The 12,931-nt window shown below is 41.0% G+C and overlaps 1 protein-coding gene across 2 annotated transcripts in view; it reads left to right on the top strand.

The window, feature by feature from the left end:
- The first annotated feature begins 4,195 nt into the window (after window positions 1–4,195).
- gfra1a (gdnf family receptor alpha 1a) overlaps window positions 4,196–12,931 on the top strand; it is a 108,653-nt gene continuing 99,917 nt past the window's right edge. For both annotated transcript variants that reach the window (XM_036575124.1, XM_036575123.1), the window contains exons 1-3: window positions 4,196–4,592; window positions 5,686–5,988; window positions 6,871–6,954. In XM_036575124.1, the coding sequence (XP_036431017.1) occupies window positions 4,553–4,592; window positions 5,686–5,988; window positions 6,871–6,954 (427 nt within the window). In that variant the 5' untranslated portion in view covers window positions 4,196–4,552. The remainder of the gene's footprint in view (window positions 4,593–5,685; window positions 5,989–6,870; window positions 6,955–12,931) is intronic.

Here is a 12,931-nt window from a genome sequence, read left to right as displayed (position 1 = left end):
TTCTACGTTCCAAAATTAAAGGAAGGTCCTGAACCAGTCTTTAGAAAGTATTTTAATGTTTAGTTTTTAACCGTTTAGTTTCATTCACCCCCATTCATTTAGGACTCGCTCGTGTGCGCCCTCTGGAATTTTGCAGTCATGTTTTTATATAACGGGAGAAATAAGAAGTGACCAGTTCCCCCTTAAACTGGCTCTGGTAGCTAGGCTAGGCCAAAGTCAGTTTAAGGGGAGCTGGACCAATTTCTGTTTCTGCCGTTATATAAAAACATGATGCCAGTTTTTTGTTTTGGTTTTGGTGGAAGAAATAACAAAAAATATGTAAACAATACATACATACATACATCATCTAAACCGCTTATCCTTCTGGGTCGCGGTGGGGTGCTGGAGCCTATCCCAGCTTTCATTGGGCGGAAGGCAGGATACACCCTGGACAGGTCGCCAGTCCATCGCAGGGCAGACAGACAGACATACACAATTGTAAACAATACTTAATATTTAAATATTCCAGCATTTATTTACATTGCAAAATACTTGTGCAAAACATAAAGGGGACCAGATTAAATAGAGCAGGACTGGCATAATAGGCTCACAGTGTCCTTTGAATTGGCCTCAAAAAAACTGGACCAGATACCCAACACCCACTCCATCAACCAATGAGAAAACATGTAATTTTATACAACTTCTTATGTTGTTAGCTTCGCAATTTTTGGCCTTGTAATATGTTTATTTGAAATACTTTAAGTACTTACAGTCAGTGTGGTGCAATAAAGTCAGATTTTTAAAAATCTGGACTCGACACAACTGCAGTGCAGATGTAAGAACACATATGTACCTAGCAGTGAGGAGCTACTATTGCATAAGCTGTGGTACACATAGAAGTACAGTATAAATATGATCTAAAGTTTTATTTTTCTCTGTGTGGACTATATTAAAAATGCTTTGGAACAATGTTTGTGAATAGCCTACCTAGTTTTGAGGCCAGAAAACCATGAACAGAAGCTGTGTTATTAATGCAGGGCTTTTATTTTCAGTGAGATAAGCAGTGAAGTCAGGCTGCTGTAAGTGAAATGTGAGCAGATGCTCTGTATGAAATGGAGCAGGGATGGCGTACCCACTCTCTCACTCCAGCTCCATGGTCTGAAGGACTACACATTCTCCCTGCGTCTCCACAACACTGCCTGTCATTCCTCACAGGCCTGCTTCAAAGAGCTATTAGAGCTGCCAGCCTCTGTATTGTTTGACGTTTGTAGGCCCCGTCAGCAATCAATAATTTTAATTCGGTGCCATTTGCTCCGTCAGGATTTGTCACATCATTCTTTACGTTCTCCAATTTCCTGAGCACTGTGGGAAGGGATGGTTTTGATCTGGGGCCATGAAGCACATTAAAGTGTGAACGCAGCTCGTTCGCGACCGAGACTTTATCACTCTGACATTCATTTGCAAAATTAATAGTAAATATTGATTGAGGCTTTCCATATGTTTCAGGATTGATGTCGCATTCCTTCCTAAAGCCGGCAGTTTCGCCTCACAGTACAAACCTGCTTACTCATCATATTATATTTTCTTACAGTTAACCCCCCCCCACACCTCCCCCCAACCCCAGCCCCCCCCAACACCCAGCCCCCCCAACACAGAGTCTTAAATCACAAGCAGAATTGTCAGTAAGCTCAATACCAAAGCTTACAAATCAGTCTAGTTATTAAATTCTGGTTAATTTTTCTGACCCCTGCGTGAGAAGAAGAATGGAAGCGTGCAGGCCTCCCACTCAGTTCTATTAGAACAGAATGGAGTCACATTGATTTATAAGTGCGTTTGAGCTAAAGAACATGGCAGCTGACCGCGGGCCTGCAGTCGATCGGCTGAATGATGTAAAACATTTGAAACTGTTAAACTGCCTTAAAGCCATCCAGATCGCAAGCACGCAAATCAATGGTGTGTAAATTATATTTGCCATGTTAAAGTTCAATATGTTAAATATGCAAATAGGCATTTAACAGACTTCAGTTTGTACACTTTAATGTTAGCATGAGTGGGATTAAATGGAGCCTGTCGCCCTCCATCCAGAGAGAGAGAGAGAGAGAGAGAGAGAGAGAGAGAGAGGAGAGAGGGGGAGAAAGAGAGAGATCCTATTAGTTTATATTAGACATTACTATATTTTTCCTTTTCTTTTTATTGCAGCGTTTTTGATGTTTGGACAATTTTTCATTTTACAGTTATAAAACGCTTACATATTTCTATTTCATTATTCATCAAACGCTGTACAGATACATTGCTTGTCATAACGATGCAGCACATAAGGAACTCTTAAGTGAACTGAGAGAGAGAGAAAGAGAGAGAGAGAGAGAGAGAGAGAGAGAGAGAGAGAGAGAGAGAGAGAATCTAAATGCACCAGTAGACCAGTAGAGGGCGATCTTGGACAATTTTTTTCCCTCACACTGTGAAAGGGGAACTCCACCAGTTTTCCCAAATTTCTACATACAGACTCTTTCTTTGCAGTAGTGGTGATAGAAACCAGGGGTCACAATGTCTACAACACAAATATAACCATTTTATTTACTATCCACAACGATTAGTGAACCTATACGGGGCTAAATCTTGGGGAAAAGGGTACTTTGGGTCTTTAATTATTTTAATATGTTTTTAAAAATATAAGTTTTATACTTAATTAAACTGTTGTAGCGCATTCACAATCATTTCATGTAATAACTTTCTGTGAGGGAGCTTTTAGAGACATTAAACTCTTCAGACGTCTGGTTCCTATCACCACCACTGTGAGTAATTCTGATTCGGTAAGTTTCTCTAAAAAGCAGCATTTCACACCAAACTACTCTGACTTTGCTTACATTCATTTAAATATGAAGAAATTTTGAGAATTCGGTGGCATTCCCCTTTAACAGATCCGCTCCTCGTGTTTTCTTCAGCTTAGCTGACATGAAACGGCAAAAATCACGCAAAACCGAGATTTATCCTCTCAGTAGCCTTCTGATTGGAGTGCTGAAGGGCGTTTTAGGACATATCTGTGGTCATTAGTCAGCTGGCACGTGACTTCCGCGAGGAAAGTTAAGGTTAAGATACTATTTTTTTTTCTGCTGAAGCAAAATCTGTGCCCGAATTGGCACAGCACGTGAATTCAACACTGTAGCGTATTTTGCTAGGCTACAATCTTAAAAAAGAGGGTTCTTCGAGGGTTCTTTAGTAAAGGGAATGGTTCTATTTTGAGCCATGTGTTCTACTTAGAACCATTTCAGACTTAAAGGGTTCTCTGCGTGGTGAAATGGTTCTTCAGATTGAAGGAGAGTGTGCTGTATGTAGTTCCATATAGCACCAAAAAGGGTTCTGCTATTGTTACAAGCTTGACATCGTCACAATAGCAGAACCCTTTGTGTTGCTATACAGAACCATTGCCTTTACCAAAGAACCCTTGAAACCTTTTTAAGTGTGTAAACGCTACTGCATCTGTTTATCGAGGTTATTTGTTTATTATTGAGCTTAATTCCATTAAAATGTAGTGCCAAAGATGCATAATGTTTCATGTACAATTTATAAGTTTTACAGCCATTTTAGGCACTCAGATGTAATATTTAGGGTGAAAGACCTTCAAAACCTGTGATAAGAAAAATAGCTAAGGAAACCCTCCTCACAGGAAAGCGTGCTTAACATGAATGCGCAGGGGAGAATATGTATGCTAAGTTTCTGAACAGCCCCTAATGGCTTATTACATAACTCACCCTTTTAATATTACATGGCAAAGTAAACTAATAGCAAAATTCCTTTCTAACATCCCCAAGCAATAGACGCGACCACGACGGCGCGATTTATTCCCATTCTCTACCAAAACCAGCGCTCAGACATGCAAAAGGCCAGCGGAAGAGTGTGCAATACGTTCTAGCCTGTAGATAAACACACACAGGCTATGTTTCTGTCAGTGTAAAAAGAAGTTAAGGTTAGAAAAGTGGAGCTCTATCACTGTCTAATCGCACTGAGACTCTCCACCTGTTTTCCGCCAGCCCCCGCCTTCTACGCTAACGATTGGCTACTGGCATCCCGCGTTCTGCGCTACGATTGGCTAGCACCTGCTTTTCGCAGAGGCGGGACAAGCACTAGGCAGTCCTTGCGCAGAACCTCAGATCGCTGTGGCCAATCCCAGCTTGACGGGGGCGGGCCTTGTCGGAATACGGGTGCGGAAAAAAGAACGCGCTCGCGCCGCGCACAAGCACCGCTGTCGCGCGCTCACTCGAACGCAGGTTTCCTTGGATACGGAGTTTTGGAGCCGTTCGAGCGTCCTGTATGTTTTATTTGTCTTATTTTTATGGTTCTCTGTCTGTTTCTCCCGTATTTTTTCTTTAGCCGCCCATGAATAACAGCCAGCAGACCATCCCAAATCGGACAGTCGCGGCCGCGGAGTACTTTGGAGGAAGATATTTAGTGGGAGCGTTAATGTGACGATGCTCGGGCGGATGAGTGAAGCAGGGCGGTAGAAGCTGTGAGGTTAAGTTGCAAACGAACATTGAGGGGAAAAAAGAAAGAAAAAAAATCGCCCTTTCGAGTCGAAATGTTGTTCGCCACGGCGTGTTTCCTCCTGCCACTGCTCGGTAAGTTTCACATAAATTAAACAAACGTTTTCAAGCGAATAAATGACGTATAACTTCTGTTATTTCAGTCGTTTATTTCTGCTACACAGCAAAACAGCTAAGTATGAGGCTGAAGTTGGCTTCCTATTCGTCAGCTTCTTTTCGAATTTCCCGTTCCACCTTAAATAGCGCAGCACTTACCTTCTAGTGCCTGAGGCGTCAGAATGTAACTGCTGCACTATTTAAGGTGGAACGGACAATTCGTAAAAGAGGCTAACTTGTGTTTCCTAAAATAAGTTCAGAATTAGCACTTATTTAACACATATGGACCAAAATGAACACTATAAGTGAATTAAACACTGCCCTGTTTAATATTCCTAGCCTTACTCTAAACTGTTGAGGTAAATTTGACTGAGGTAACTACAATAAATTAACGTTACAGTGGCGAGGATGCCATAAAATGTTCATTAGAGCCTTATAAGAGCCTTAGAAATGTCAGTTACTAGTGTGAAGCATAGTACAGGCTACTGCTGCAACAAAAAGCCTTCGATTTAGTGTACTTTTGCAAAAGTTTCCACACACGAGGAGTAAAACCTAAATAAATGTAACTGGTGAAAGCTAAATACTGCTTGTGATGAGTTATCCCATCATTGTATTCAACAATACACGTAACTGGTGGATTGAGACAGGCACAGAAATACAATCTTATTCACCAAAAAGTGCTCAAAGTCGTTGTAATGACTGTACAAAGCGCTCTCGAGGTGAAATGTGGTACAGTCTGCTTTGTAGTGCCATCCCTTGTTTCCCCAGCCACGTCTTGACTCCACAGCTCTGTGTTTGTAATTGTTAGTGAGAGCGAGCTCTTTGTGCTGCTTAAAAATCTCCAGGCGTTGATATTTTAATCTTTAAAGCAGCTTGAGTGTTGCTTAATCCCCTCATGTGCAGACAAATGCACGCAGTCTTAGGTACTTGGGATTTGGGGAGGGAAAAAATGACTTATTTACCACACAGATTTATTTTTAAGGTTGTGATGAGTTGTGATGCTTATGTTTTTGCATTGTGGTGGCTTGCTGAGGTGTTGAGGATCATGTTCCTGAACTGTTTCTCCACACAGATGTGCTCTTGTGCGCTGGAGAGCCAATGTTCACTGCCGCCAGCCGGCTGGACTGCGTCAGGGCCAGCGAGCTGTGCCTGAAGGAGCCGGCGTGCAGCACCAAATACCGGACCATGAGGCAGTGCGTGGCGGGCAAAGAGAGCAACTCCAGCGTGCTGGCCGGCCTGGAGTCCAGGGACGAATGCCGCAGTGCCTTGGATGCGCTGAAGCAGAGTCCACTGTACAACTGCAGGTGTAAAAGAGGCATGAAGAAGGAAAAGAACTGCCTGCGCATTTACTGGGGAATCTACCAACATCTGCAGGGTGCGCCTTCTTCCTCTTCACCTGTTCTCCAGCTTGTTTAGATGAATATGGTTAGATGGCTGAGATTAGCTGGATGTGATGAACACAAATCCCCTGTGTTGATGGTTTTGTGCGCCCTGATTAAGTCTAGTTTTGGGCTAAATTGCAATGCCAGTGGTGTTTCACTGTTAAAAATTCAATTTACTTTAGCCTTAGGACTAATCTGGGTCTGGGAAACTGGCCCATTGCGTTCAATTAACTGCAGCTGGACCCAAATGGACACAGAGTTAATTCAGCACTGGGAATTTGGTGGTGAACTTTGCTGTTTAGTTATTGAGCTATTTGCTAGGTTTATTTACAAGACACTTGTGTAGCACATACACAGAAAATGTCCCCAAGTTGCCCTCAGCTCGGGTCACTCCAAATGCCTTTCTGAAGGAACATCTATTGAGTTAATCAAGTGTGAAGTAGTCTGATCTCTCAGTCCTGATTTGCCCTGATATTCCTCTCAAGTATGAGGCGGTCAATGCACAGCAAAATCTCCAGCGCCAAATGAACACCTACAGTGTTAAATTAACACCGACAGTGTTGACTAAACACCAGCAGTGTAAAAGTAACAAATACAGTGGTCATTTAAAGGTAACCGGACCCAAACGATCACCCTAAGAGTGACTGCAGCACTGGGGGGGGTTTGCTGTGCTTGCTCGATCAACCAGAAACTGGCTGTCTAAATAAGAGTCTAAACGCAGTGAATGAGTGACCCAAATAGCAGTTTCCCCCCAGGCAAATCAACAGGGACACTTTACGGCACAGAATGAATGGTCAAGTCCCACGTTTTGAGTGTTTTTACAGAGATCTGCATTGCACTTACTTGAGTTAATGGCTTGTTTATTTGGTCAACAGGGAATGATTTTCTTGAGGATTCTCCGTACGAGCCTGTGAACAGCCGCCTCTCAGATATATTTCGATTGGCCCCTATCTATTCAGGTAGGATCAGGGATTGTTTAATAAATTACATTCTTGTGCCTAGAGCTTTTCTCAACAAACAGCTCCACTTGCAAAACACACTCGGGGATAGTAGTCATTGATATTTCATACTTCTATTTATATTTGATGTTAATTGGTTATTGGACGTTCTTTCATTTGTGCTCTCTTCCTTCTCATCCTTTTCTGTGTCCCCTACCCACCCCCCCTACCTCTGCATGCTGTGTCTGATCTCGCATGGGGAGATATAGTTCTGCATGTCAGTGGACCGTTAAATACGGTGTGACCTTACCACCTTACAGGAAGCTTGGCATGGTGATTGACCGAAGCTGACATGACCTAGTCCAAGTTTGTTTTATTAACTGTTTTTGATGTGGGATCTGGGACGCTGTCTTCTGTGAGTGTTGCTTCTCAAAGTTTCGTTTATGGTCAGCCTCTAGGTGGCAGTGTTGTTCTCTGTGTAGTAAACCCAACCGTTGCAATGAATCCCGTTATGATGCCCTGTCTAAGGTGCTTCGCAGCAGATGGTGATAGCAAAGGTTTAACGGAACCAAGTGAAGTCAAACGGAGGGAGCTTTGAGTTGCCATGTCAAGTAGACTAAATGTTGTCCTTGAGAGAGATAGAAGAAGACAGAGGGAGGGAGACAGACGCATGAGATTTAAATGGGCCTAAAGTCTATATGCTCAGAGACAGAAACTGACATGTTCATTGAGTTTGGACAGAAAGAATAGCGTAAAATGATCTGATTTATGTCAAAGATAGACTAGGTGCCTTAGAACTAATGTAGTATAGAATAATCTGTAGTAGTTAAATTTCATTCTGAGACAGTCAAAAAGGGAACCTGCTACTCTACTCAGAGAATTGTCGCACCTTTGTATCATATCATTTCCTTCTGTCTTATCCTTAATTCCTTTAGATTGTCGCCCTTCTGTATGTAAGAAAACCAGTTTTGGGCTAATTCTTTTGAGGGTGCAGTGCTATTAGTATTTAAGCTATAATAAATTGAATGAACGTTTTTAAAGCAGAAAATTACAGGTTGCTTTCAGTCCTACAGTGATCAGTGCCAAAGTCCAGTGGTTCAGTTTAAGCGGGTTGAAAAGGCGCTGAAAAACATGCCCATGTTTATGTTGGCGACTGCTAAGTAGGAGGATGATCCCAGCTTTAACTTTTCAAAACAATTCCTCAACTTTTGTTCGCATTCATGGAAGTGAAGGGAAGGGAAAACTTACACCCTCCTAATTCAATGTCACTGGTAAGTCACGTCAATCAAAATAATGAAAGCGAAAGAATCACAGAGCCTGTTTCGAGCTCCCCTAAGGGATCCGGAGTCAGGGAGTAAACACTACAGTAATTAAAATAACATGCACCTTTCTATTTTTTACCTTTCTCTTTCTTTCTCTGCGGCTGTGAGAACATAGAGATTTATGGGAAAGTGCTTGGAATCAGAGATTGCTCCTTATTCCCCATTGAAAAGCTCTTTACTTTGATTGACGGCTGTGCTCCATGGCTAAGAGACAGCCCCACGGAGCATCAATCCCTTTCCTACAAAGGGATTTACGAGGCAGACGCAGTCAGAGACAGGGCACACCACACTCACGGTGTCTGGAGGCTCCAGGCCTCTGGCGTACGCTGCTGTTGTTTATGGCTCCGTCGGGAGAGGGAAAAAATTATGGTTTGTTTTGCTTTTTTGATTATTTGAGGGAGTGTTAGCTATGAAATACAGTACAATTAAATACCTCTAAACATGTGTGATATTTTAAGCAGTTTGAAAAGCTATAATCATACGAAAAAATAATATGCAGAAATATCTCAGTATGTTTGATTAATTTTTTTAAATACATTGAAAATACACAACGTTTTATTTTGATTATTGAATACGTACAATGAAGTGTCATTTTTTCAGTGTTTCACATGCTGCGCTACACTTAATCCAATTAAACACTAATACTAATGCTGTCTTTGTAATGAAACATGCATTTGGTCCATGATGTTAAAGTTTTAAAGTAATCACAATATCCATAATATGCTTAGACGAAGTATTGTGACATCATTTATCATGATAATGACAAATGTTGTCAAAATGCCCACCCCAGTCAAGACACACAACTGCACTCCTAAAAAGAAATAAATCAAATTTACACAATTTTCCACTTACCCTAGATTCAGTACAACAACCAAGACGTGTGGTGTCCAAAATGTGCCTCTTTGCTTTAAAAGTGGAGCTGCGAGGCTAATGTTGCTAACAAACACTAGAAGTCAATAGTCACCCAGTTCTTTTCCTTAAATACATCCTCAAAATGTCTCCGATCCCGCACAAACTTGCTCCAGGTCTTCATTAAGTTGCACAGACTTGTTGGTTTGGGTGACTATTGACTGTTTTTTTTTAGCAGCGATAGCCCTGAATTTCCAGGTTTAAAAAAAAGCAAAATCGTCTTGACCACCAAACACCAAATATATCTTGCCTACATTTGAGTAATAAGTACAAATTTGTGCTTTTTTTACTGAACCATACCTTTAAAAATAAAGGTGCCAGAAGGGTTATGTGGAGTGATGCTATAGAAGAACCATGTTCGGTTCTAGTGTTAGGCAGCATCCCCTTTTTTAATACCTTCAGACCGTCTCCAACAATTACACAATATACAGTATTACTGGGGTGACCAGTGAGATGAAAAAAAAGTGAAAAAAAGTAGTTCGCTTTACATGGTTACCATTCAACATTCAATAAATGTCAAACCATCTGTCAAACATGCCTACTTTGCCCACCGCAAAACGTTTGATTGTAGCGAACTAAAGCACTGGCACAAGTTTAGATGTTTAAAAATACTAATTCAAATTTGAGAGAGTGAAGTTGAGCAACCGTTAAAGAGACAGAAAGACGAAATTAAACCTGTTCTGTGATGTTTGGATCTGAAATTTGCATTCTGAAAATTGGTGTCTGTTGAAACAAATGTAGATCATAAAATTTTTTGAGAAAACAAAAGTAGAGTGTCAGTAAGCCAAAATCGAGCTTAGTTAGCAGGCCAAACATGCCTCACTGATGCTAAAATGACACCTGTTTAGAGGAGAGTGCAAAGTCGAGTGACTGTTGTTGGAGTGAAAGCTGAAATCAAACGTGTTCTGTGTTTAGTCTGCAGAGAATGAGTGGTTTTCATACATTTTTCTCTATGTGTGGCTGATCTGCTGTCATGCTTAGTTTTCCTGGCTCTGATTTCCCCCCTTTTTCTGTTGGCACCACCTATCAGTGAGCCCTCTAAAATAGGAATGGTTGGAATATGTTTATCTGTACAGACGTGGAATAGACGTTAGACACGTCATAATTTTGAAATACTGTTATCATTTTTAAATATCGTCATCGTTTTTACATACCATGGTATACAGTATTGCCATCATACCCCCCCAGTCGTATTTGGTTCCCTAAAAAATAGGTGGATGAAATGTGAGAGTTTAAAGAAGGTTTATATTGTGAGGAGGTTCTTGAGACTGAGAAAGATTTTTCACACTTTCATTTACAAAAAATGATGATTTAAAGAACCATCAGTTGAAAGGTACTTCAGGGAACCAAGAGTGGTTCTTTTATGGAATCACCTTAAAAAACCTTTTAGGCATCTTTATTTTTTAATAGCGTAAGCCAGTCAAACACGTTTAAGCCAAAAAATGGCAGAAGTGAAGAAAAATTGAAATCTGAGAGTGGTGGTGAATGACACACCAAAGTGAGGCTCGGTTTGTACGAGTTTGAGTGTGTTTTTGAGTATTTTGAGTCTGTATGAATGCTCCTTTCCTCTCTGTTGCCTGCTGAGTCTCTCACTGAGTTCTGTACTGTATTGATGTCTGTTTTTTCCACTCAATTAAATGGCTTATTGAATGCTCTGAGGCTTCCTCTCTGTGTGGAGACTTTCGCCCCTTATTCACGTCACGACACAGAGCCAGTAAAACAAACAAATCTGAGTGTTCCCTGGGTTAAAGGTCAAGTTGGTCAGTAGGAAGATGGACTAGTATGGATCAAGTGACTTGACAGCTGTGCTCTCGTGCTCCACTCTCATATGTACCTCTGCTCTATAACAGGCTGAAATGTAAACGGCTGCGGTGAATTAATGGAAAGGCTAAATTTAGTTTTAGAATTGAGTAGGATCTGATTCACCTGGCTCAGCTCAAGGTTTATTTCAGACATCCCTGCTCTTTTGTTTGTGTCTGTTTCTGAAGGAAAGACAAGCACACAGAGGTTAAAAGTGCAGAGGATTCAGAAAAGGCAATGAACACAAAAAAGGGAACATAGCACTGTTGTCGGAATAAAACCTCGTATCTCCATTTTTGACGTTTTTCAGTTTTTGACATAATTTGAAAATACCTTTTACCCTTTACACTGTGTGTAAATTTCATGATGAATGGACTAAAAGAAATGAACTAAAATGACTTTGAAAAAAGTCTGGTTCCATTGACTTACTTTAAAAGTAAAGTAGGTTTTTTCCTTCTCCTGTAAACCTGTCATTTCGGAGATACAAGGTTTTCTTCCAACGACAGTGATAGGAATTATTGTTGACTTAAGAGAGCATTTCATTTTTATATGGTCATTTTCTAACCTCTTATGGCTCACCTCTTCCACTACTAGGATACTGGCAACCCAAACTGTGCATGTGCTTTGTCCAATAGCAGTGCTGTATGCTTAGCATTCTCCTCTGAGCGTGTAGATGGTAGTTTAAAGCCTGTAGAAGCTTTTTACCTTCCCATCAGAAAAAAACATGCTTTCTGTGTCTGTTATTAATTTGTTAGAGCAGTCCTTGAATTAATAATTAAATGATGCATAAAGAAATCGAAAAGTGAAATGAACATTGGTCAGATGAAAGGGATGATCCAGTGAAAGTTGATATATGAGTCATTTTTCCCTTACACCTGTTGTAGTCGATCAGCCAAGACATATTTGGTGTCTGAGGTTTGTTTTTGTAGTATTCCACTAGAGCTAGACTAATGGAGACTTATACCTCACCATTAACATCATGTACTCCATGACTAAATCACACAGTCATCCATACTTTTGTTAATTTTTGTACATATATATATATATATATATTATATATATATCTATATATATATATATATATAGTGTGCATTATACAAAATTAAAGTGAGCCAATGTTAATTTTTGGCCAAACTTTTTTCATCACATTTTTGCTAAAGGTTTGATAAAACAGTTCCTCTTTTTACACATAGTTTGCTTTCTTCAGTGAAGCACTGATCCATGTAGAAGCCAGTCAGAATCCATTTTGCCCATTCCTCTGTCCCCCTCTCTCTCTTTCTCTCTCTTTCTCTCAGATGTGAGTTGACTCTGTATTACCACCACACCATTAACTGCTTTCCACGAGGAGAGCAGAAAGCAAGGAAAGCTTAAACCCACAGTATACAACTCACTCTCACATCGCCGCTCCCTTGAGCACCCACTGTCCATCCGCATTTTACACGTGCCCATTTCAGTAACGTGCCCCTCTAAAACCACTCAGCCGGAAAAGCTGAAGAATCGCTGCCCACACAGTCGCGAATACAGCCCCTGAAATACATAAACCCCTGCAAGGCCGTGATTCATTCTGAACAAGGTGTAATGAAAATGTAGACGTTTCCTGAAACAAAAACATTGACAAGTATTTTGGGGAGGATTTGCAGCGCAGCATTGTTGGAGTTTGTTGATAAAGTCATCGGTAACGTCAGCCGATTGTCACTTACCGCTCAGTAGCCCCGTTTGAGAAAAATGGGGCTTGGAAGAGAATGTGACACGAAGTGTAATAGCCAGTCTGCTGAACTGCCTGAGTTGGCTGGGCTGAAATTGCCTAAATTACGGGGTGGTGGTAAGAAAAGGACGAGGACATCAAACAATCTGGGCAAGCACAACTATGAATAAAGATGAGCCTCCGTATAATTTTGCCGCTTCTCTACCTCTCTGGAACCTCTATTTTTTCTTGTAACAACTGTTTGTCTGACATAGTAGCAGCG

This window comes from Colossoma macropomum, unplaced genomic scaffold (genome assembly GCF_904425465.1).
Source record: "Colossoma macropomum unplaced genomic scaffold, Colossoma_macropomum, whole genome shotgun sequence".
Lineage (NCBI taxonomy): Eukaryota > Metazoa > Chordata > Actinopteri > Characiformes > Serrasalmidae > Colossoma > Colossoma macropomum.
This window is presented reverse-complemented; position numbering and strand designations above follow the sequence as displayed.